Source organism: Macaca fascicularis, chromosome X (genome assembly GCF_037993035.2).
Source record: "Macaca fascicularis isolate 582-1 chromosome X, T2T-MFA8v1.1".
Taxonomy (NCBI): domain Eukaryota; kingdom Metazoa; phylum Chordata; class Mammalia; order Primates; family Cercopithecidae; genus Macaca; species Macaca fascicularis.
The window spans coordinates 107,375,100-107,400,169 of record NC_088395.1 but is presented as its reverse complement, the minus strand read 5'-3'; the positions used below and the strand labels follow the sequence as shown (position 1 = coordinate 107,400,169).

The window sequence follows — 25,070 nt, the reverse complement described above, 5'->3', positions numbered from 1 at the left end:
CAAAGATGCTGATATGGTTTGGATATTTATCTTATCCAAATCTCATGTTAAAATGTAATCCCCAGTGTTTTAAGTGGGGCCTGGTGAGAGGTGTTTGGATCATGGGGGCAGATCCGTTATAAATGGTTTAGCACCATCTTCTTGGTAATGAATGAGTTCTTGCTCTGAGTTCACATGAGATCTGGTTGTTTAAAAGTATGAGGCACCACCCACCTCTCTCTCTTGCTCCCACTCTCACCATGTGGGACGCCTGCTCCCCCTTTGCCTTCCACCATGATTGTAAGCTTCCTGAGGCCCTCACCAGAGGCAGATGCTGGCACCATGCTATATGTACTGTCCACAGAACTGTGAGCCAATTAAACCTCTCTTCCAAATTACAAAGCCCTAGGTATTTCTTTATAGCAACACAAGAACAGCCTAAAACACATGCTCTATTAGTCAGGGTTCCATGAGAGAAGCAAAGTCTCAAGGAATTTGTTACAGAGATTTGATCATCTACTATTGTGGGAAATGATTAAGCAGTCTATGCAAACCTGTTGTTCTCATGTCTGATGATGGAGCTTGAAGTTCACAGGTCAGGCAATTGGAAGGGGAAGATAAACGTAAAGTGGGGAGAACAAAGACAAGCTGCAACACTCAAGCCCAAGCTGGCAGTTATTGTTGCCTCTGATCTTAGTGGTGTGGAGATCCTGCAGAAGCCAGGCCTTTCACCTGGGAGTTAAACACACACCTGGCTCAGGAGTGGAAGGAGTTGAAGGAGGACCTAAGAGAAGGTGGAGCATTTGTAGGCCCAGATGTGCGCCACACAAAGAAGGTGAGCCAGCAGATAAGCAGCAAATGTGTGAGCTGCAAAACGGCTATTGCTTCACTTCCATCCTCCAAATGTCTCACAGGAATCTTTTGTGGCCCACCCTAACAAGAAGCATAGAGAAAAGGGAATTCTGGAAAATGCAGTTCAGCCTAACTTGTTGACAAATATTAAAGCCACCAGAGATATATAACATTAATCTAATCATGAAGAAATATTAGAATAATCCAAATTCAGGGTCAGTCTCCAAAATAACTGTAATCTTCACAAGTTTCAAGATTATAAAAGTTAAGGAAAGACTGAGGAAACATTCCAGACTAAAGGGGACTAAAGGTACGTTACAACTTAATGCAACCTATGATTCTGTCTTGAATCCTTTTCCTCTGATGGGCAATTGTCACAACTTGAATGGGGTCTGAGGATTAGATGGCAATAATGTAGCAGTGTTAATTTGCTGATACTGATGATTGACTTGTGATTATATGGGAGAAAGTCCTTGTTTGTCAGAAATACACACTTAAATATCTGAGGAAATACACACTTAAGTATTTGGGGGTGAATGAGCAGCAGGTTGGCAATTTATTCTAAAAAGGTTCCAGAAAAAAGTGTCATTTGTATTTACCACTTTTCCATAAGTTTTCTGTATACTTGTAATTGCTTCAAAATAAAAAAAAATTAATAAAAATATGCATTGGTAAGTGGAGCACCTGCATCCTTGATAAGCTCAATGGTGGCTATATTCTAAAGGCCAGAAATAATGGTGAGGGATACTGTAATACAATTCGGTCCCCTGACCTCAAATAGAAACAATGGGATCCCAAAGTGGTAAAGGTCAGGTGGACAAGATAGGGACCATTATCACAGTAGTACGCAGGAACAGAATGGTAATCTGAATGTTTTGACCCACAAGAATCTGTGGCAATGGCTAATTGATCACCGGGTAACTAGAAATCGAATAGATAGTCAGCTTATTAAGTGCTGTTGACATATTGTGATGGTTAATTTTAGGTGTCAACTTGACTGGATTAAAGAATATCCAGATAGCTGGTAGAGCATTATTTCTGGATTTGTCTGTGAGGATGTTTCAGGAAAAGATTGACACTTGAATCAGTGGACTGAATAAGGAAGATCTGTCCTTATCCAATATGGAGAGGTGTCATCCAGTCATCTGAGGACTCAGATAGAACAACAACAACAAACAGAGGAAATGTGAACTTGCTCGCTCGCTCTCTCTTCTGGAGCTGGGATGCCCATCTTCTTTTGCCCTTGAACATCAGAACTCCAGATTCTCTAGTCTTTGGACTCTTGGACTTGTACCAGTGGTTCTCTGTGTTCTCGGACTTTTGGCCTCAGTCTGAGAGTTACATTGGCTCCCCTGGTCCTCAAACCTTCAGACTTGGACTAAGCTAAACTGCCAGCTTCCCTGGTTCTCCAGCTTACAGGCAGCATGTTGTGGGACTTCTCAGCCTCTGTAATAATATGAGCCAATTCCCCTATTAAATCTCCTCTCCTCTTATCTATCTATCTATCTATCTATCTATCTATCTATCTATCTCTCTCTCTCTCTCTCTCTCTCTCTCTCTCTCTCTATCAATCAATCATCTATCTAGCTATCTATCTATGATCTATCTATCCATCCATTCTATTAGTTTGGTTTCTTTGGAGAACTCTGACTAATATAGATTTTCATTACCAAGAGTGGTTCTAGAGGAAGAGAATTTTAAGGATCAGTCTCCTGAATTGGTTTTGGGGTTTTGGGAATTGGCTTTTTAATCTGATTAGACTTAAAAATGCTAAAATGTCTATTTCCCAATAGTACAGAAAGCACTGATAGCCCATGGTGTGAACTGTTTATAGAGATAAGGGAAATGTCTGCATTGGATACACCTGATTAACCACTTACAAGAGGGTAAAGAACTCAGTGACTCTCTATGTACGATACTTTCAAACATTTGTGGAAAACTAAGGAATATAATGATATTGGTTGGTTGCTCCTGATGTCACTGGATAAAGTGATGAAAGAAAAGGATGAGCTCACAGATTCAAATTCTAGGCTCAAGCAATGCATATGTGACCTAAGAGTTTCTAGGTGTATCCTGAGGGAGAATCTTATGTCCTGTAGCCACAGGGATAAAATTGCTAAAAACCAAACACAAAGTTTCATTATATAATTGAATTACAGTAAAAGTTGAACTCCCAGTCTTGCAGAGTATTTACTGTTAAAGTGAGAGCATTGATTGGGAAAGAATGGGATCCTATAAGTTTGGATGTGGACATGTGGGAAGACTCTGATGAAGCTGGGGACATTGAGCTCCTAAATTTGGATGAGTCTTTTATGCCAGTGGAAGTTGCTTCTTCACCCCTAGCAGCAGTGGCATCCCAACCTTAATGTTAGCAGCCTTCCCCACCCACAGCAGCATCTGCCTTTCCACCTCTGTCTGAGGGGATTAACTTTGCACTGCCTGAGGAAATGGTAATGGCATTTCCTAAGGCAGTTGTCAAGCAAGACAATTCAGATTTTTCTCCGGACCTATCCCCCACCACCCCTCTTTGTTTCTAGACTTATAACTAGACTGAAGCCCCAGCAGGCCCCTAAAGGTGAGGTACAAAGTGTGACCCATGAGGGGTACACTGCATTCCAAAAGAACCACTTGAAAAATTTCCAATTTATATAAGAAGAAATCTGGGAAACATGGGTTGGAATAGATATTGAGGGTTTGGTATAGTAATAGAAGGAACATAAAGTTGGATCAGAATGAATTTATTGATATTGACCTACTAAGAAGAGAGCCTTCATTTAATGTTGCAACTCAGGGAGTTAGGACTCTTGACAGTTTGGTTGTTTAGCTGAAAGATGGATCAAAAGATGACTCATGGTGTGTAAGTTGGAGATGCCTATTATCTCTTGATTTAACATACAGGAAGAACTTGAGAGGCTTAAGGAGATTGGAATGTAATTAGGGTAGATTTGCCATTTAAGACCTACTCACCCACTTTGGGAGAGTTCAGAAGACATAACCTTTGCCAATACTTTAAGAAATAGATTTCCAAGTGGAGCCCCAACATCCTTGAAAAGCTCTGTGATTGTTCTTCTCTGTAGGCCAGACCTTGCAGTAGGAACCACAGTGACTCAACTGGTAAAATTAAATGTCGTGGGAGTAACTGGATCCCAGGGTAGCATGGGCCAAGTGGCAGCACTCAACTGCCAAAGGTGTGGTGAGCATAGTTATGGTGAACAGCAGAATCAGAGCAACCATCAGAATACTCTGACTTGTGTAGACTACAGCATTGGTCAATTAATCATGGTGTTCTTAGAAGTGAAATAGATGGGAAGCCTACTACATTCTTTTTTAAAATTATTTTTATTATTATTACTATTTCAATAGTTTTTCGGGAACAAGTGGTGATTGGTTACATGGATAAGTTCTTTAGGTGTGATTTCTGAGATTTTGGTGCACCCATCACCTGAGCAGCGTACACTGCCCCCAATGTGTAGTCTTGAATCCCTTACCTCTCACTTTTCCCACCAAGTTTCCAGAGTCCATTATATTGTTTTATTTATTTATTTATTTATTTATTTATTTATTTATTTATTTTTGAGACAGAGTCTTGCTCTGTCACCCAGGCTGGAGTGCAGTGGTACAATCTTGGCTCACTGCAACCTCCACCTCCTGGGTTCAAGCAATTCTCCTGCCTCAGCCTCCCAAGCAGCTGGGATTACAGGCCTGTGCCACCATGCCTGGCTAATTTTTCATATTTTTAAAATAGAGACGGGGTTTCACCATGTTGGCCAGGCTGGTCTTGAACTCCTAACCTCAAGTCATCCACTTGCCTCACCCTCCCAAAGTGGTGGGATTACAGGTGTGAGCCACCACGCCTGGCCCATTATATCATTCTTATGCCTTTGCATCCCCATAGCTTAGCTCCCACTTGTAAGTGAGAACATATGATCTTCAGTTTTCCATTCCTGAGTTACTTGACTTAGAATAATCATCTCCAACTCCATCCAGGTTGCTGCGAATGTCATTATTTCATTCCTTTTTATGACTGAGTAGTATTCTGTGGTATATATACCACATTTTCTTCATTCACTCGTTGGTTGATGAGCATTTAGGCTGGCGCCATATTTTTGCAATTGTGAATTGTTCTGCTGTAAACATGCATGTGCAAGTGTTTTTTTGTTTGTTTGTTTTTGTATATAATGACTTATTTTCCTCTACCCAGAGGAAAAGTGGGATTGCTGGATCGAATGGTAGTTCTACTTTTAGTTCTTTAAGTAATCTCCATACTGTTTTCCATAGTGGCTGTACTAGTTTATATTACCACCAGCAGTGTAAAAGTTTTCCCTTTTTACCATATCTACATCAACATCTTTTTTTTTTATTTTTTAATTATGGCCATTCTTGCAGGACTAAGGTGGTATTGAATTGTGGTTTTGATTTGAATTTATCTGATAATTAGTGATATTGAGCATTTTTTCATATATTTGTTGGCCATTTGTATATCTGCTTTAGAGAATTGTCTATTCCTGTCCTTAGCCCAGTTTTTAATGGAATTATTTGTTTTTTTTTTCTTGCTGATTTGTTTGAGTTCCTTGTAGATTCCGGACATTAATCCTTCGTCTAATGGTTGCATAGTTTGCAAATATTTTCTCCCACTCTGTGGGATGTCTGTTTACTTTGCTGATTTTTTTTTTTTTTTTTGCTGTGAAGTAGCCTTTTTTCGTTTAATTAAGTCCTATCTATTTATCTTTGTTTTTGTTGTGTTTGCTTTGGGGTTCTTGGTCATGAAGTATTTGCCTAAGCCAATGTCTAGAAAGATTTTTTTCAATGTTATTTTCTAGAATTTTTATGGTTTCAGGTCTTAGATTTAAGTCTTTGATCCATCTTGAGTTGAGTTTTGCATAAGGTGATAGATGAGAATCCAGTTTTATTCTTCTTTTTTTTTTTTTTTTTTTTTTTGAGACGGAGTCTGGCTCTGTCGCCCAGGCTGGAGTGCAGTGGCGCGATCTCGGCTCACTGCAAGCTCCGCCTCCCGGGTTTACGCCATTCTCCTGCCTCAGCCTCCCGAGTAGCTGGGACTACAGGCGCCCGTCACCTCGCCCGGCGAATTTTTTGTATTTTTAGTAGAGACGGGGTTTCACCGTGTTAGCCAGGATGGTCTCGATCTCCTGACCTCGTGATCCGCCCGTCTCGGCCTCCCAAAGTGCTGGGATTACAGGCTTGAGCCACCGCGCCCGGCCCAGTTTTATTCTTCTACATGTGGCTTGCCAATTATCTCAGAACCATTTGTTGAATGTGGAGATGTCCTTTCCCCACTTTATGTTTTTGTTTGCTTTGTCAAAGATCAATTGGCTGTTAAGTATTTGGCTTTATTTCTGGGTTCTCTATTCTGTTCCATTGGTCCAAGTGCCTTTTTTTATACCACTACCATGCTGTTTTGGTAACTATAGCCTTATAGTATAGTTTGAAGTTGGGTAATGTGATCCCTCCAGATTTATTCTTTTTGTTTAGTCTTGCTTTGGTTATGTGGGCTCTTTTTTGTTCCATATGAATTTTACAATTTTTTTTTTCTGATTCTGTGAAGAATGATGATGGTATTTTGATGGGAATTCCAATGAATTTATAAATTGCCTTTGGCAGTAAGGTCATTTTCACAATATTGATTCTACCCATCCATAAGCATGGGATGTGTTTCCACTCATTTGTGTCACCTGTGATTTCTTTCAGCAGTGTTTTCTTTCTTGTTTTTTTTTTTGAGACAGAGTCTCGCTCTGTCACCCAGGCTGGAGTGCAGTGGCATGATCTCGGCTTACTGCAACCTCCGCCTCCCAGGTTCATGCCATTCTCCTGACTCAGCCTCCTGGGTAGCTGGGACTACAGGCGCCCACCACCATGCCTGGCTAATTTTTTGTATTTTTGGTAGAGATGGGGTTTCACTGTGTTAGCCAGGATGGTCTCGATCTCCTGACCTCATGATCCACCCACCTCAGCCTCCCAAAGTGCTGGGATTACAGGTGTGAGCCACCGCGCCTGGCCTAGTGTTTTCTAGTTTTCCTTGTAGAGATATTTAACCTCTTTGGTTAGGTATATTCCAACTTGTGCGTGTGTGTGTGTAGCTGTTGTAAAATGGGTTGAGTTCTTGATTTGATTCTCAGCTTGGTCACTGTTGGTGTGTAGCAGTGCTTCTGATTTGTGTACATTTATTTTGTATCCTGAAACTTTACTGAATTTAATTATCAGATCTAGGAGCTTTTTGGATGAGTCTTTAGGGTTTTCAAGGTATACAATCAGCATTGGCAAACAGTGACAGTTTGACTTCCTCATTACCAATTTGGATGCCCTTTATTTCTTTCTCTTGTCTTATTGATCTGGCTAGGGCTTCCAGTAATATGTTGAATAGAAGTGGTGAAAGTGGCCATCCTTGTCTTGTTCCAGTTCTCATGGAGAATGCTTTTAACTTTTTCCCATTCAGTATGTTGGCTGTCGGTTTGTCATAGATGGTTTTTATTACCTTAAGGTATGTCCTTTCTATGCCAATTTTGCTGAGGGTTTTAGTCACAAAGGGATACTGGATTTTGTCAAATGGTTTTTCTGCATCTATTGATATGATCATAAGATTTTTGTTTTTACTTCTGTTTATGTGCTGTATCACATTTATTGACTTGCGTATGTTAAACCAACCCTGGTATGAAACCCACTTGACCATGGTGTATTATTTTTTTGATAGGTTGTCAAATTCAGTTAGCTAATATTTTGTTGAGGATTTTTGCATTTATGTTCATCAAAGATATTGGTATGGAATTTTCTTTTTTTATTATGTCCTTTCCTGGTTTTGGTATTAGGGTAATACTGGGGTAGCATACTAAATTTTTATTTAATCTGTGTAAGCAGAAAACTTCCAGGTCAAATCAATAAAAGTCTAACCCAAATCATAAAAGCAGAGAATCATGGTCCCTCAATCAATTCTTAGACTTGAGCCAGTTTACAAACCCAGAATCCCTTGAATGAAGGGGAGGCTGGGTCTCCTCAAGGAAAAACCCTGGTACACTACTGAAAATGTATACTGGTGGGTTTTTTTTTTTGTTTTTGTTTTGTTTTGTTTTTTTAAACTTTTTATTTGCATATTTAAAAAATTGTGCATTCTGATAATTAAAATCATTTGAACAACAACAAAAAAATGGCACTCTGATTAAACTGCATTACAGCCTGCAGGACACCTTGGACCAGCTTGGTTTTACTCTAGATTTCACTGTCGTCCCAACCCTACTTCTTCCACCCCACTTCTTCCTTCACCAACATGCAAGTTCTTTCCTTCCCTGCCAGCCAGATAGACAGATGGGAAAGGCAGGCGCGGCCTTCGTTGTCAGTAGTTCTTTGATGTGAAAGGGGCAGCACAGTCATTTAAACTTGATCCAACTTCTTTGCATCTTACAAAGTTAAACAGCTAAAAGAAGTAAAATAAGAAGGCAATGCTTGTGGAATGTACAGTGCATATTGGCGGCACACGCCTCATTACGATTCACCTGCTTGCTTCTCCTGTTCAATCGTTTCTTTGGAAGGCAGTGGATTTTTCTCTTGCATCTCTGTCTTCTTCAGTTTCGACTTATCGAATTTCTCAATCTCAGTCATATAGGGTTTGTCAAACATGGTTGCGGAGGAAAAGCGGAGCGAGGCGCACAAAAACGAGTGAAGTCTGGTCTGCGCAGTGGCCACTACCGAGTTGTCCGAAAATGTATACTGTTAATCTTTGTCCCAGCCTCCTCCAAGGGGATCTGTGGCCTTTTACAGGAGTAACTGTGCATTGGAGGGAAAAATCAGATCTTTCAGGGAGTACTTGTTCTAAACTGACATTGATTCCAGGAGACCTGGAACATCACTATGGCCGTACACTCAGAGTAGGAGCTTATGGAGGTCAGGTTACCAATGGAGTTTTAGCTTAAGTCCAACTTACAGTGGGTTCACTGGGACCCCAAATGCATCCTGCAGTTATTTCCCTAGTTCCAAGGTGCATAATTGGAATTGACATACTTAGCAGCTGGCAGAATTCCCACAATGGTTCCCTTACTATGGAGAGTGGGATATTATGGTGGGAAAGGTCAAATGGAAGCCATTAGAGGCATTCTACTTAGGAAAATAGTAAATCAAATGCAATACTTCATTTCTGGGGGAATTGCAGAAATTAGTACCACCATCAAGTACTTGAAAGATGCAAAGGTGGTGATTCCTACCACATACCTACTCAACTCTCCTATTTGGCCTGTGTAGAAGACAGATAGATCTTGGAGAATGACAGTGGATTATTGTAAGCTTAATCAAGTGATGACTCCAATTGCAGCTGCTGTACCAGATGTGGTTTCATTGCTTGAGCAAATTAACACATCTTCTGGTACCTGGTATGCAGCTATTGACCTGGCAAATGCCCTTTTCTGCATCCCTATCCATAAGGCCCATCAGAAGCAGTTTGCTTTCGGCTGAAAAGGCCAGTAATACACCTTCACTGTTCTGCCTGTGAAGGGGTATATCAGCCCTCTAGCCCTATGTCATAACTTAGTTTGCAGATATCTTGATCAGTTGACAGAGGAAGAGAAGACTTGGGCCTGGTTTAGATAGTTCTTCATGATATGAAGGCTCCACCAGAAAGTGGACAGCTACAGCACTACAGCCCCTTTCTGGGACATCCCTAAAGAACTATGGTGAAGGAAAATCCTCCTGGTGGACAGAATACCAAGTAGTACACCTGGCTTTTCACTTTGCTTGAAAAGAGAAAGAACCAGACATGTAATTATAGACCAATTCATGGAACGTGGCCAGTGGATTGGCTACATAGTCAGGGATTTGGAAGGAACATGATTGGGAAACTGATGACAAAGAAATACGGGGAAGAGGTATGTGGATGGACATCTGAACTAGCAAAAACTGTGAAGATATTTGTGCCTCTAGATGCATCCATGTTGCTGCAAACGGTACCATTTTGTTCTTTTTTAATTGCTGTGTGGTATGGAATGGCCTTTTGCAGACACAGTTACAGTAGCAGGTAGATGACAGTACTTTGCAGGGCTGGGCAAGGTTCTTTGGAAGGCTGTTTCTCCTCTTAATCAGTGTCTAATATACAGTACTGTATCTCCCGTAATTATGATGCACAGGTCCAGGAATCAAGAGGTGGACATGGGAATGACACCACTTATCATTACCTGTAGTGACCCACAAGCAAAATTTTTGCTTCTTGTTCCTATGACTTTATGCTCTGCTGGCCTGGAGGTCTTAGTTCCAGAGGGAGAAATGCTTCCACCAGGAGACATAACAATGATTCCACTGAACTGGAAATTAAAACTGCCACCTGGCCACTTCGGGCCCTCATAACTCTGAGTCAACAGGCTAAGAAGAGAGTTATGGTGTTAGCTGGGGTGACTGATCCAGACTACCAAGGGGAAATTGGATTAGTTCTCTACAAAGGAGGTAAGAAAGAGTATGTTTAGAATACAAGGGATCCCTTAGGGCATCTTAGTGTTAGCATGCCTTCTGGCTAAGGTTAAGGGGAAACTGCAACAACCCAATTCAGGTAGGAGCACAAATGACCCACACCCTTCAAATAAATGTTTGGGTCACCATGCCAATTAAAGAACCACAACCAACTAAGGTGCTTTTTGAAGGCAAAGGGAATATAGAATGGGAGTAGAACATAGTTATAAATACCAGCTACGACCACAAGACCAGTTACAGAAACACAGATTATAATTGTCATGAGTATTTCCTCCCTATTTTGTTAAGAATACATTTGTGGCTATATATACACATGCAGACGGTCCCCGACTTGTGATGTTTGACAGTGATGTGAAAGCAATATGCAGTTAGTAGAAACTGTACTTCAAATTTTGAATTTTAATCTTTTTCCAGGCTAACAATATGCAGTATAGTACTCTCCTGCGATGCTCGACTATGGCAGCTCCCAGTCAGCCATGAGATCATGAGGGTAAACAACCAAAATTTTATAGTAGACTGTGTTGACAACATTACCTGGATATTGTGTTTTGTGTTTTCCTATCTTATTGTGTCTACAAAATGCCCAATTGTGTACAACACTTTTGTGTACAACACTTTATTATAAAACAGGCTTTGTGTTACATGATTTTGCCCAACTATAGGCTAGTGTAAGTGTTCTGAGCACATTTAAAGTAGGCTAGGCTAAGCTATGATTTTGCTAGATTCAGTGTATTAAATGTATTTTTGACCCATGATATTTTCAATGTACAATGGGTTTACCGGAGTGTAAACCCATGGTAAGTCAAGCAGTATCTGTACCAGTATAGACTCATTGTTTCTTATTTTATTCAATAACGTGTTACTATCATTAGTCTGATCCTCAAATTGTCACTAATTTGCCCAATGGAAGTCACTTTAAGCTGGTTTATATGTTCTTTTGACATGCCTTCAGTCATTCTTGAGCACTTCCTTGCTTTCTAGCTCAAAGGGGTGTTCCAGGCTCATCTTATCATTTTCTGTCCCAGCTCTGTAATCAGTCATTTCTCCAAGGACCTCTGGCTTCTTTTAGCCAAGAATGGTATTTAGAAACTGGGATCTGGTATGCTAAATGTGATTGTTGCTATTGGGATGTCATTAATCCCAGGCTATCTCAGCAGATAGAGCTAGGACATATATATACGTGTGTGTGTGTGTATACATCTATCTATCTGTCTATCTAGCTATATTATTATTATCATTATTTATTTATTTATTTTTTAGACAGAGTCTGGCTCTGTCGTCCAGGCTGGAGTGCAGTGGCACGATCTCGGCTCACTGCAAGCTCCGCCTCCTGGGTTCACGCCATTCTCCTGCCTCAGCCTCCCCATCAGCTGGGACTACAGGCGCCCCCCCACCATGCCCGGCTAATTTTTTTGTATTTTCAGTAGAGACAGAGTTTCACTGTGTTAGCCAGGATGGTCTCGACCTCCTGACCTTGTGATCTGGCCACCTCGGCCTCCCAAAGTGCTGGGATTACAGGCGTGAGCCACTGCGCCTGACCTACATCTATATTTTTATATTTAAAATTACAAGTTCTAATTGGACCTCTGACTCCAATTGGATACCATAAGGTTTATTTTATTATTTTTCCCTTACCATATTGGTAACTCCCTTCTCTGACAGTGAGAAACATGACTTCAGTTATCCTTAATGATTTTATTACACCCCTCCCTCTATGTAGTTAATCTATGTCTTTACCACCCCTTCCCCTATGAAGATATCTCCTAACCCCACTTTGGCTTTGACACCTGATTGCCAGGCCACTACTCAGCATGGATGCCTTCCTCACCCTTCTTGGCTACTGGTGTGCCATACCAGGATACTGTTTTTGGTGAGGATTCTCATTCTGTCCTACTCAGTCTGTGATGTTGTACACCGCCCATCCCCACCCCACCTCACCTCCACTGTGTGGATATACTCTTGACTGCACTGCGGGTTTTGATACCCCACGCCAGGCCATCTCTCTCCAGGGATGCCCTCCTTACCCTGCTCTTCCTCAGGCTCTGACCCCTCAATGACAGGCTGCCCCTCTTCCCACATGGATGCTTTTCTTACACTGTTTGCGCTCTGATGCCCCACACCAGGGAGCCTCTCACCTGGGCTCTTACACCCTGCACCAGGAAGTCTCTCCCCTTCATGAATGGGTATCCATGGATGGGAGAGTGAGAAGGGTTTCTCACTCTCCTTGGACTCTGTCACCCCATTCCAGGTCTTACCCTTGCATGTATGCCTTCTTCACCCTGCTCAGGTTCTGACACCCTGCTTTAGACTGCCACCTCATTTCACTGAGGTACTCTTCACCTGGCACAGAATCTGTTGCCCTGTATGAGTCTGCCTGCCTTCACAGACACCCTTCTCATTCCACTTGGACTCTGATACTGCATGCCCGGTTGCATCTCTGTGTGAATGCCTTCCTCACTCTGCTCAGCGCTGACTTTGCATGCTGGGTTGTGCTCCACTATGGACACTCTTTTAACCTCACTTAGGCTTTGAAATACCCTGTTCTGGGTGGGGAACATCACACCCCGGGGCCTGTCAGAGGGTGGGGGATGGGGAGGGATAGCATTAGGAGAAATACCTGATGTAAATGATGAGTTAATGGGTGCGGCACACCAACATGGCACATGTATAACTATGTAACGAACCTGCACGTTGTGCACATGTACCCTAGAACTTAAAGTATAATTTTTAAAAAAGAGAGAGGAAAAAAAAAGAAGCACCCTGTTCCATTCTTGAAGGATGCCTTCCTCACTCTGCTTGGGCTCTGATTCTCCACATCAGGCATTCCCCTTTAACCCATGTGGATGCTTTCCTCACCATCTTCAGACTCTAAAGCCACCTCTTCTTAGGGATGTCCTTCTCCCTCTGCTCTGGCTGTGACTCCTCATGCTGGACTGTCCAGTAGTGTGGACACTCTCCTAATCCTACTTGAGTGCTATAACCCCAAGCCAGGCGACCCCTCTTCATGAAGTTCCTCCTTTCCCTGTTTGGGCTTCGCCACTCCATTCAGGCTGTTCCTATGTGTGATGCCCTCCATACATGCATGGGTGCCCTCATACTCTGCTTAAGCTCCATAACCCTATACAACACCTTTCTACTCTACTCAGACTTAACATTCTGCCCTTCAGATGCCTCCTTTGCTCTGCCTCCACCTAATGGCTTTCAGACGAAATTTCCCAGGAATGAGAGGAAAGAGGAAAGACATTGATGCCTTTTTCTAAGTGCCTTGGTGAAGGAAGTGTCCTCTGTGTGTTTCCAGGAGGCATGGCTAGGGGGATAGCTAAACAGTTTGTACATAGATCCATTTCGTTATATCCATTACCCTGAACCTTTGGACTCCGTATTCCATAGGACATCAGAGAAGTTCAGGCATTTAAACTTCAATAACTGCAGGCCATCCCTGGGTCCAGGTTTTAATTAGCCAATTTAACATACCATTACAACATATCTTAGTGCTTGAACTTTAAATTTTGAATTCTGGATGAATACACCTGTGCTGAAGAATTCACCTCTATCAAGTCTTATATTTCTTCCTCCTTGGTCTCACTCATACCCTTAGAACTCACTTCTGAACATGCTTCCTGTGCTTCAGTCAATACAGACTGGTGAGGTCTTAGGACTCTTTTGGGATAAAAGCTGTCTTTCTTGGGCCAGGCCTTGTTCTTTTGTAATTCATGCTATTGTTGAGTCTAACTCTCAATATGGACTTGAAGCAGATGAGAGTGTGGATCCAGAAGAGGCTCAACACAAGCTTGCCTGGTAACTGCCCTATGGGTGTTTATTTAAGATATTATGCTGAGGAGGGCTGATTCCCTGTGTGTAGGGAGAGGGAGATGAGGGAATTCATTCCCCGTTTCAGCAATTGGATACTGTAACAGCTATGCATATTTTATGTTAATCAACTATTTCTTTTTCTCACTCCCCTCTTCTTGCTTCCTTGATGAACAGTCTGATGGTGACTAATATTATAATTTAGGTTCCAGATAGGAATGTAATTAAATCAACACAGCCCCAGATGATACGGTAGCTCATAGAATTTTGTGTCTCCTCTGTATTATAGATGAGAGTTCTTCCTTTGAACCAAGGACAAGAATGGCTCCTGAGTGACAAAACTGTGGGGAAAATAGGATACCCTCACGCAAAAGAATGAAAATGGACCCTTATCATACACTATACACAAAAATCAACTCAAAATGGATTAAAGAATTAAACATAAAACCCAAAACTGTACAACTCCTGGAAGAAAATACAGAGAAAAAGGTTTTTTGACATTCATCTTGGCAACAATTTCTTGACAAGACACCAAGGACACAGACAACAAAGGCAAAAATAAACAAGTGGGACTACATCAAACTAAAAAGCTTCTGCACAGCAAAGGAAACAAGCAGGAGTGAAAAGGAGGAAAATATTTGCCAACCATACATCTGATAAGGGGTTAATATCTAAAATATATAAGGGACTCATACAACTCAATACCAAAAACAACCTAATTAGAAAATGGGTAAAGGAACTAAATAGATGTTTATTAAAGGAAGACATACAAATGGCCAACTGATATATGAAAAGGTGCTCAATATTACCAATCATCAGGGAAATGCAAATCAAAACCATAATGAGATATCACCTCACACCTGTTAGGATGAGTATTATAAAACACCGAAAGATAATGTATTGCTGGGTGCAGTGGCTCACATCTGTAATCCCAGCACTTCGGGAGGCTGAGGCAGACCGATCACTTGAGGTCAGGAGTTTGAGACCAGCCTGGCCAACATGGTGAAACCCCATCTCTACAAAAATACAAAAATTAGCTGGTCATGGTGACACGTGCCTGTAGTCCCAGCTACTTGTGAGGCTGAGGTGGGAGAACCTCTTCAACTTGGGAGGCAGAGGTTATAGTGAGCCGAGATTGCGCCACTGCACTCCAGCCTGGGCAAGAGAGCGAGACTCTATCTCAAAACAAAACAAAAACAAACAAACAAACGAAACAAAAACGAGTGTTGGTGAGGATGTAGAGAAAAGGGAACCTTTGAACGCTGTTAATGGAAATGTAAATTGGTACAGATACTATAGAAAATAGTATGAAATTTCCTTAAAAATTAAAAACAGAACTACCAGATGATCCAGAAATCCCACTTCTGGGTATATAGCCAAAGGAACTGAAATCAGGATCTAGAAGGGATCTGCACTCCCATGTTCATTGCATTGCAGCATTATTCACAATAGACAAGACATGGAAGCAACTTAAATGTCCGTGGATGGACAAACGAATAAAGAAAACGTGGTATAGTGGTCTCTCCCTCATCTTCAGGAGATAACTTTACAGGACCCCCAGTGGATCTCTGAAACTGTAGATAGTACCAAACCCTCTATATGCTATGTTGTTTCCTATACATACATGCCTATGATAAAGTTTAACTTATAAATTAGGCACAATAAGGGATTAACAACAACAATAATAAATAGAACCATTATAATAATATATTGTAATAAAAGTTATGTGACTGTGGTCTCTCTCACAAAATATCTTATTGTACTGTACTCATGTGGCAGCAGTTTCTTCATTGGCAGACACAGCCTCTCCAGTAATTTCTATATTTTCAGTCCAAACCTATTCCTGAATCTGTATAACTATCCCTTACTTACAGTAAATGGCTTGCTCATTTCAGGGAATTTCTTGCTAAGTCTTTCTATATAGACTCAATGCTTTCTGGAGCAATACATTGCTGCCAGTCAGAATATGTTTCTTTTTTCTTTATTTCTTTTTCCTTTTTTTTTTTTTTTTTGAGGTGGAGTCTCCCTTTGTTTCCCAGGCTGGAATGCAGTGGCATGATCTTGGCTCACTGCAACCTCCGCCTCCTGGTTCAAGTGATTCTCCTGCCTCAGCCTCCCGAGTAACTGGGATTACAGACGCCCGCCACCACGCCCAGCTAATTTTTGTGTTTTTAATAGAGTTTGGGTCTCACCATGTTGCCCAGGTTGGTATTGAACTCCTGAGCGCAGGTGATCCGCCCGCCTAGGCCCCCCAAGGTGCTGGGATTACAGACGTGAGCCACTGTGCCTGGCCAGGACATGTTTCTATTGATGTCTTCTACCCACAAATTTGATGCCTTTTCCACCTTAACTAAGCATTTGACATGCACTGTGGCCATCACTTTTACAGTTTGAGGTGCTACAGCAAAACTAGCACGAATTTCTGTTTCCTTCTTCACAGTTTCTGGATAGAAGATTCGTTCTTACTATAGATGTTAGCAGCCTCAGCATATGATTTTTTTTTCCTTATTAAGTCAGGAACTTTCACCTTTTCATTTAAAGCAAACACTTTACAACTTCTCTTTGGCATATCTGAATTGCCAGCATCCCTATGCTTGTGCTTTGGGGCCATTATTAAGCAAAACAAGGGTTCCTTTAACACAAGCACTGTGATATTGACACTGTTGATCTGATAACCTAGGTGGCTCCTAAGTGACTCACGGGTGGAGAGCATATACAGTGTGGATACACTGGACAAAGAGATGATTCATATCCCGGGTGGGACTGAGGGGGACAGTGTGAGATCTTATACTACTATGAATGACACAAAACGTGAAACTTATGAATTGTTTATTTCTGAAATTTTTCATTTAATATTTTAGGACAGCAGTTAACCAGGGATAACTGAAACTGTGGAAAGTAAAACCACAGATAAGGGGGGACTACTGTATATACATAAAATAGAATATTATTCAGCCTTTAAAAAGAGTGGGATTCTACCACTTGTAACACATGGATGAACCTGGAGGACATTATACTAAGTAAAATGGTCTAGACATAGAGGAACAAATACTACATGATACCACTTATGTGGAATCTAAAATAGTCAAACTCATAGAAGCAGGGAGTCAAATAGTGGTTGTTGGGGGCCAGGGAGAGGAGGAAATGGGAAGGTATTAGGAAATGGGAAGGCTTTAGTTATGCAAGATGAGTAAGTCCTAGACATTTCCTGTGCAGCATGGTGCCTACAGTTAACAATACTGCATTATATACTTAAAAATTTGCTAAGAGAGTAGATCTTATGTTGTGTTCTTATAAAAAATAATAAATGAAGAGAGTAGGAGGAACTTTTGGAGGTGATGGATGTGTTTATGACATAGATTGTGGTTATTTTTTCACGTGTGCATACTTTTCTCCAAACTCTTCAAGATGTAGACATTAAATATGTATAATTTTTATGTCAATTATTCCACAATAAAGTGGTTTTTCAAATAAAAGGAGTAGACTGCTAGATGGTCTTTATCTCCTACCTTCACCAATTTTTTACTCTTCCTAGTCCCTCTTTATGTCTTAGAAGGTTTACTCCTATGGACTGCATATTCTTGGTTCCCTTGACTTGGCTTGCATTGGGTTTGGTAAAGGGGTAAAAATAATAGGAGATCAGAGAGTGAAGGAGCGAGGCGTCAGGAATATTTCTTCCCTACTCTCTCCGCTGTGCACTGCATCCCTGGCAGTAGCTGCATTTCTGCACAACTAGAGTACCCACTGGACAACTCCTCCTCCATAGACCCAGCACTTACTGGGCTCTGATAACTTTGTTTCTTTGCTTATCCTTTGGCTGTAGGGGTAGTAACAGTCTCCCACTCAAACCTCACTATCCCTTGTTTCTTCTGTAACAAGGTCTATAACCCTGACCACTTCCTATAAGTAGTTTTTCACAAATTCTCATTTGAGGCATTTGGAGTGAATTACTTTTCTGCTGAGGCCCCACTGATAACATGTGTTCATATCTTCATCCTTTGCCTTATTTCCATGATTTTAAAGAAAAATAATGCTGGAAGTGAAACTCCCCACTTGGGTGTTTTTCTGTACACTTTCAGGGCTGTTCTACAGTGCTTGGAGATAGAGCACTGGGGAAATAACAAATGATTCATTTGCGAAGCTTACCTTTTTAAAAGAAGAAAATTGAAAAACCTACACAAGTAATACATGATCAAAACAGAAAATTTAGGAAACCACAAAGAGAAAAACAAAAATTTTCAGTAATCCCACTCCACAGAAATAATCACTGTTAATATTTTGATGGATATCTTTTTAAAACTATGCATATTGAACTTGTATGCTTCTTTTAAAAACACACAGTTCCTGAGGCAGTGCCAGCCTGAATTCTTGGGCTTTTGGAATTACCATAACTGCCCAATCTGTGGTAGTGTGGACAAAGCGGGAGCAACTGAAGAAAACAGAAGCACCATGGAGGAGGAAACAGACCTGGGGAGGTTTCACAGATCAGTCCCCTTCTGGACTGTCATAATTGATGCACTGGATGGACCCCACCCACACTAAGTCCTGCTATACTGGGTTGGGCTTGTGTGCTCTCTGGGAGGGGCGCCTTCTCCAGTTCTCACATTCAGAGGAATCTATGCCAGAAGCATGAGTAAATAAGTCACAGTTGCACAGCTGGCTGCCCTGCACAAAGCTCCTTTGGAATACATGGAAACCTCTAGAGCCTGAGGCAGTTCAGAGAGAGAAGTAAAGAACCAATTAATTCTCCACCAGCCCTGAAAAGGTTAATCCCAAATTGACTGTGGAATACAAATGTGTCCCCACAGGGCAGAATCTAATCTTATTTTGGGTAATAACTTCAATCTTCTGAATTCGAGCTTATTTGCTAGATGCCAAGGTCATTTTGTTTTCCTTCAGAATCTGAAGAGCCAAAAATGCCTGTTATTTGATTCCTGTGTCTCCTCAAAAGAAATGACACTATTATGTACGTGTAGAACATCTTGTCCTCTGTATTTGCTTTTCCACTGCCCGGTGTTATGCTGACCCCAAATAACCAACTCTTTTGTCATGATGTTTATAAACTAGGCTGGGAAAATAGCCTCCAGAGAGAAGGAATTTGTACAGAAGAGACAGACAGAGTGGAGGCTACTCTACGCTGGCTGATTTGGTGTCAATGCATAGTCTTTCTTCCTAGGGGCCTCCTATATTATTATTTATTTCACTACTTCACAGCAATTGAAGCATCAACTGTCTACCAGTTCCCCTTTCTGGACAGTTAGCAGTAGCAACAGAAGGATGGAATTTGGACACTCTTCTTCTTGCTCGTTCTTTCTATTCTTTTTCAAGACCATGGTTTTCACTTTTAAAATATCCTGTTTGTGAGTCTGTGTTTTTGAAGATCTAACAAAAGAGATAACAACGTGAAAAATTTGTCAAAAAACAATCATAGGACTTGGAGCACAGAGGAACCCAATCTTCTTATTTTTTTTAAAGAAAATACTAATTTTCACTTTAACTCTGCTTGTCAAATACTTTTCTTTTGGAAATCTTGTTGTACCTTTTCAGTTCACGCTGAGGTGAGATAGTTGTACATTTACTGAGCTTCAAATAGAAAGGTATCTGGGCAGGGTGAACTCTCAGTAAACTTGTTTGTTTGCTTAAAATGAGTGCCAGGGCTTGACAGATTTGCAGAAGCTCCGTAGTAACTGCCTTCACATCCGATTGCAGTTTATTCGTGTCAAGCCTCATTCTTACATACCTTTGGATACACGGTAAGAACAGTTTTAAGATTGTCAAGTAAGAGTGCAAGAAGAATCATAAAGAAAATTTTAGGAAAAGGAAGCAGGGATTAAACCCAGCTGAAGCGATTTGCAGATAGCTCTTCCTTGTAAGTCTGAAGAGAGAAATTTTGAGCTGCATTATGAAAAATGGAATGGCAATAGCAAGGTAGTGGAGATGTGACCTCAAGATCCTTGAAGATGAAGCTTGTGATATAAGAGTAGATACAAGCAGAGTGGGTGGAAAGGCTATCTTTTAATGCAAATTATAGTGTGCAATGTTCTGGTTATATGCTGCATCAGCCTAAGCTGCCCTTTGCATTGAGGCAGCTGTTGACAATTGAGTAATTGAGACATTATAAGATATGTACACTCCTATTACAATGACCACCATTCCTGTGAAGCATTATGAATGGTGCTAGAGCAGTCTTTGATGGTCTTCCTAACAACAACAGAAAAGTTGCACAGTCCATGTTTTTCTCTGAATCTGGCCAAAGCAATAGTTACTCCTGATAAGGGAAAGCTAGCTTAGTAGTGCTGTAACTGGTTACAGTAGAAGAATTCCTGTGATTGCATTGAGACCATGTCCCACTTCACACAATGGGAGTAAAAGATTACTGAGCAGCACCCCAAAAGGATAGAGGGGGTGGCAGCACTTTCGGAAAGAGAAAAGAAGACTGAATCCTAGGGGCCTTTGGCTGGGGAGTCTTGGCCTGAAAAGGGACCCCGAAGTTGCATATTAGATAGGCCTATATGTGACTGGGCGCGGTGGCTCACGCCTGTAAACCCAGCACTTTGGGAGGCCGAGGCGGGTGGATCACGAGGTCAGGAATTCGAGACCAGTCTGGCCAACATGGTGAAACCCCGTCTTTACGAAAAATACAAAAGTTAGTCGGGCGCGGTAGCGGGTGCCTGTAATCTCAGCTACTCGGGAGGCTGAGGCAGGTGAATTGTTTGAACCCAGAGGGTGGAGTTTGCTGTGGGCCGAGATCGCGCCACTGCACTACAGTCCGGGCGACAGAGTAAGACTCCATCTGAGAAAAAAAAGAAAAAAGAAAGAAAGGCCTATATGTTGGATATATCATATTTATCATAGTCTATTATTATCATAATAAAACATAATTTTGCAGATGAGAAACCAAGGAATAGTGAGATAATTGCCACAGTCATTTTTTCAAAAACAAAACAAAACAAACAAAAAACTGAACAAGTTCACATGTTCTGATTCTCAGCCCAGGCAAGATCCTATTGAACTACAGTGCCCCTAGATGGAAATATACCAAAGGGAGATGCGTCCTACTCAAGTGTGGAGACTCAAACAAAGGGTTAACTGGACTTGCAGTGAATGCCAAACTGCTTTTTTTTTTTTTTTAAGTTTGACAGCACAAACAAAATGTTGCAAGCATTAGAAAATATTTTAATTTTTTTGTGCCTTGAACACTAAATCATCCTTGCATGGTATGATAGAAAGACATTGGATTTAAGTCCCTGTTTCTTCATTTAGCATTAATGTGTTACCTAACTTCTCTGAGCCAGTTTTCTCATCTGTAAAGTGGAGATAATAATACTGCCTAATTTTATAGTGTTAGTGTGATGATTAAAAGAGATGATACATTATAGAAATAGCTCAACAAATAATTATTTTCCTCTTTTTTTCCACTTGTACAGGAGTTTGTCTAGTGTGCTTAGCTTGAGTCATAAAAGTGGCTTTAAAGTGTTCTCTGAATTTAAAGCCCTATCTTACAAATGGCCCATCTCTCTGTAAGTGAATGTTTTCCCAAATATGGGTTTTAGCATATGTACAAATGTGTTTTGCTCCTCAGCAAGACCAAATGAAACCCCAGCCCACAAGAATTTTATCTTTATGACTCCTTTTTCCTCTTGTCATTATCTTGGACTCCGGAATGCAGGACTGAATTTCACAGGAAACGCTGTAATTCAGCACAAGAGAAACAAGGCTGAAAAGTATACCACAGCTAAGGGGCAAAGTTTCTTAGCCTCAGAACTACTGAGCTTGGGGCCGGACACTTCTTTGTTGTGGGAAGCTGTCCTGTGCATTATAGGATGTTTAACAGCATCCTGGGCCTCCACCCACTAGATGCCAGTAGCACTTCTCCTTTTGGTTGTGACAACCAAAAATGTCCCCAGACATTGCCAAATGTTCCCTGGGCAGGGGGAAACAATATTGTTTTTGGTGGAGAATAAACCCTAGGAGAAACAAATCAGCTAGTTGTTTGGCATACAAACGCCCTGTAGGGGTAGATAAATTGAATCTTTAGGAGTGACTGGGAATTCAAAGGGCAAGGGAGGGTGAAGGAAAGAAGAGTCTGGGCAGAAGAACAGTTGGTATTTTAAAAAGAGAACCTATTTCATATGCAGGCCTTATGAATACAGAGGTTAATAACACATAGATCTTGCTCTCGAAGAGCTCATGTTTTAGTGGTAAAGGCAACCACTTGAAAAGACAATGCAAATACTGTGTAGTGAGTACTACGTCAGAAATATATAAAGAGTGTTATGGAACAATGGGAGCACAGGGGAGGGGCACCCACACTAGCGGGGTACAGGAAAGGCTTTCCAGAAGAGATCATATCTGAGTCAAAGAATAAGTAAGGCTTAGCCTGGAGAAGATAAAAGGAGGATGGAAGAGCCATGAGAGAACTTGGTGTTTAGAGGAAAGTGAAAATCATTCAGGTTGCCTAGAAACAGAATGGTCAAGACAAAGAGTGGTAGAATAGAAGCTTATAAGGCAGATAGGGAGCAGATCTTGAAAGTCTTTCAAAGCCATGTATAAGACTCAATTTTGAGAACCACCGAGAGCCATTGATTTTTTCCATGATCCTATTTATTTGGATTTAGGGAAGTCTACTTTGGCAGTGGTGTGGAAAACAGACTGGAAGTAGGGTAACCAGTCAGGAGGCTGTTTGTGTAGTTCAGGTGAGAGATGATTATGGCCTGAGTTAAGGCAGTGACAGTAGGAAGGAATTCAAGATCTACTTAGGTGATGAGAACAATAGGATCTAGGGACTAGTTAGGTGTGGGAACAGTTTCTGGTTTGTGCTGCTAGGTAGATAGTAGTGCTATTCACTGGGATAGAAAACACTGGGGACAGAAAAGATTTGTAAGGAAAATGAAGTTTAAGTTTGGAAAAGTTGAATTTGAGGTGATTGTGATCATTCAGGTGGGGATGGCTGGTAGCCATTAAACATACGAGTCTGAAGATCAGGAGAAAATGTAGGTTGGAGATACAAGATTGAGAGTCAGTACGGGGAAACTGAAGCCATTGGAATAGTTACCCTACTTCCAATCTGTTTTCCACACCACTGCCAAAGTGGCCTTCCCCAAATCCAAATCGGATCATGGAGAAACTCAATGGTTCTCGGTGGTTCTCAGAATTGAGTCTTATACATACATAACTTAGAAAGACTTTCATGACCTGCTCCCTGTCTATCTTACAAGCTTCTATTCTAAGATCATCCAAGGACAATGAGTGTACTGAAGAGAGATGAGGGCCAAAGACATTCCCATGGCTTGCTTCTGTACTTTATTAGTGTCACCTCTTTTGAGAGGCTTTGCTTGACTAACGTATATAAAATATTACTGTATTCCTTTACTCTGATTTTTTGGGTAACGTTTCAATATCCCATATTATGTTATGTATTTAACCCACTTGCTTTTTGTTACTTTCAGATATTTACAATAGTTTAATCTGTAGGCACTTAAAAGTTCAGTCAAATCAAAACTTCCATCTCACACCCAGTTTAAAACTTCTCCTCCAGTCCCCAACCTCCAGTGCAGCTTGACTGGCAATCCTACAGATCTCTAGTCAGAAAAGTGTCTTGGTGTGTTCTTTCATTCTTCTTGCTCTACCTCCTCCCCTACTTGTTCTACTGCTTCTGTCTCCTCCAGGGCTTAGGGGTGGGGTGGGTAAGGAGAGGGGAGTCTTAAAGGGACAGTGAGAAGCTGAATTGACTGGTGCTGGTGTAATCTGGCTATGAATATCCTTTGTGATGTAGATGCCCAAATACTGCCTTTTCTTGTAGTGTGCTTTCGTGGTCTATTCAGGGACCTTCTCACTCCTCTTCCTGCTAGCAGGGATCTCTTCCCTACACCAATCCCTGATAAAAACAATGTACCATCTGACCGTCTTCCCCCTTGGCTGTTGCCCCCACAACTTTCTTTTCATGGGATCCTCATTTTTATGTGGGAGTTGCCAGCTATGCTCAAAAGAAACTACCTGGTCCGCAGCAAACATGGTTCCTTGGAAGTCTAGATCTCTTTCTTTGCTCTGCCATTACGAGCAATTTAAACCAGCCTTCCACCTTCAGATTTTAGGTAAAAGTCAAGTATAAGTTTCCATCTTTTCATAGTACTAGAGGACATATGTGAGGTCCTCTCGTGAACCCATCCTGTTTCAGTAGCAACAAAAGCTAAAACTTCTGTAGTGCAGCAAGCCTCCAGCCTGGGGGTAAGATGCCAGTCCCTCTTCGAAAGGCTTAATTAGGATCTTTTTTGCTTGTCTCGAGCAGGGGAACCATAGTGCTTTCTACTCCAATGAGTTCCCTTCAAAAAATCCTCTTTGTTGCTTCAATTAATCTCTAGAAATATCTTATAATAATTCTGGAGTTGAGTGGTGGGGATTAGTAATTGAAATACCAGTTTGGTTACCTCTTAGCAAGTCCTGTGGGAATCTGTCTAACACCCCTCTTTAGAATGTGTGACTATCCCTGGTATATATGTCTTTAACTTTCAAGCCTCAGTCAAAACTTTTGGAAACAACAGAAAAAGTCCCATTTAACATCCTTTTCCAAATATATGTAGCAATATACACATAACCCCATATACATACAAATATACATCTTGTGTGTATGTGTGTATATGTATTATATATATATACACACACACACAGAGAAATATTATATATTTATTTATTTATTTATTGCTGAGAAGCAAAATAGAGTACTAGTTAAGATTATGGAATCTGAAGTCACACTATCTGGCTTCAAATACTGAGTTAACCATTTGACATCTCTGTGACTTAGTTTCCTTATCTGTAAGATGGGTGTAATAATAGTATCTGCACCGTAGGATTTTTGTGAGGACTAAATGTGTGTGTGTGTGTGTGTGTGCATGTGTGCATGCATGTGTTTGTGTATCTTAGATTAGTACCTTAGAATAGTAGTAAGTGCTATATGCATTTGCTATTAGTGC

General features: G+C 41.1%; 2 protein-coding genes across 2 annotated transcripts in view; one reads left to right on the top strand and one right to left on the bottom strand.

Moving 5' to 3' along the window:
- Nucleotides 1-14,525, top strand: part of LOC123571103 (embryonic stem cell-related gene protein-like) — a 98,754-nt gene extending 84,229 nt beyond the window's left edge. The window contains exon 5 of the mRNA XM_065538405.2: nucleotides 14,390-14,525. The gene's annotated coding sequence lies outside the window, so the exon portion shown is untranslated. The remainder of the gene's footprint in view (nucleotides 1-14,389) is intronic.
- On the bottom strand, nucleotides 7,944-8,520 carry LOC123571114 (thymosin beta-4). Its single transcript, XM_045383705.3, has one exon. The coding sequence runs from the start codon at nucleotides 8,455-8,457 to the stop codon at nucleotides 8,323-8,325; it is 135 nt and encodes a 44-aa protein (XP_045239640.2). The 5' UTR covers nucleotides 8,458-8,520; the 3' UTR covers nucleotides 7,944-8,322.
- Nucleotides 14,526-25,070: the final 10,545 nt, after the last annotated feature.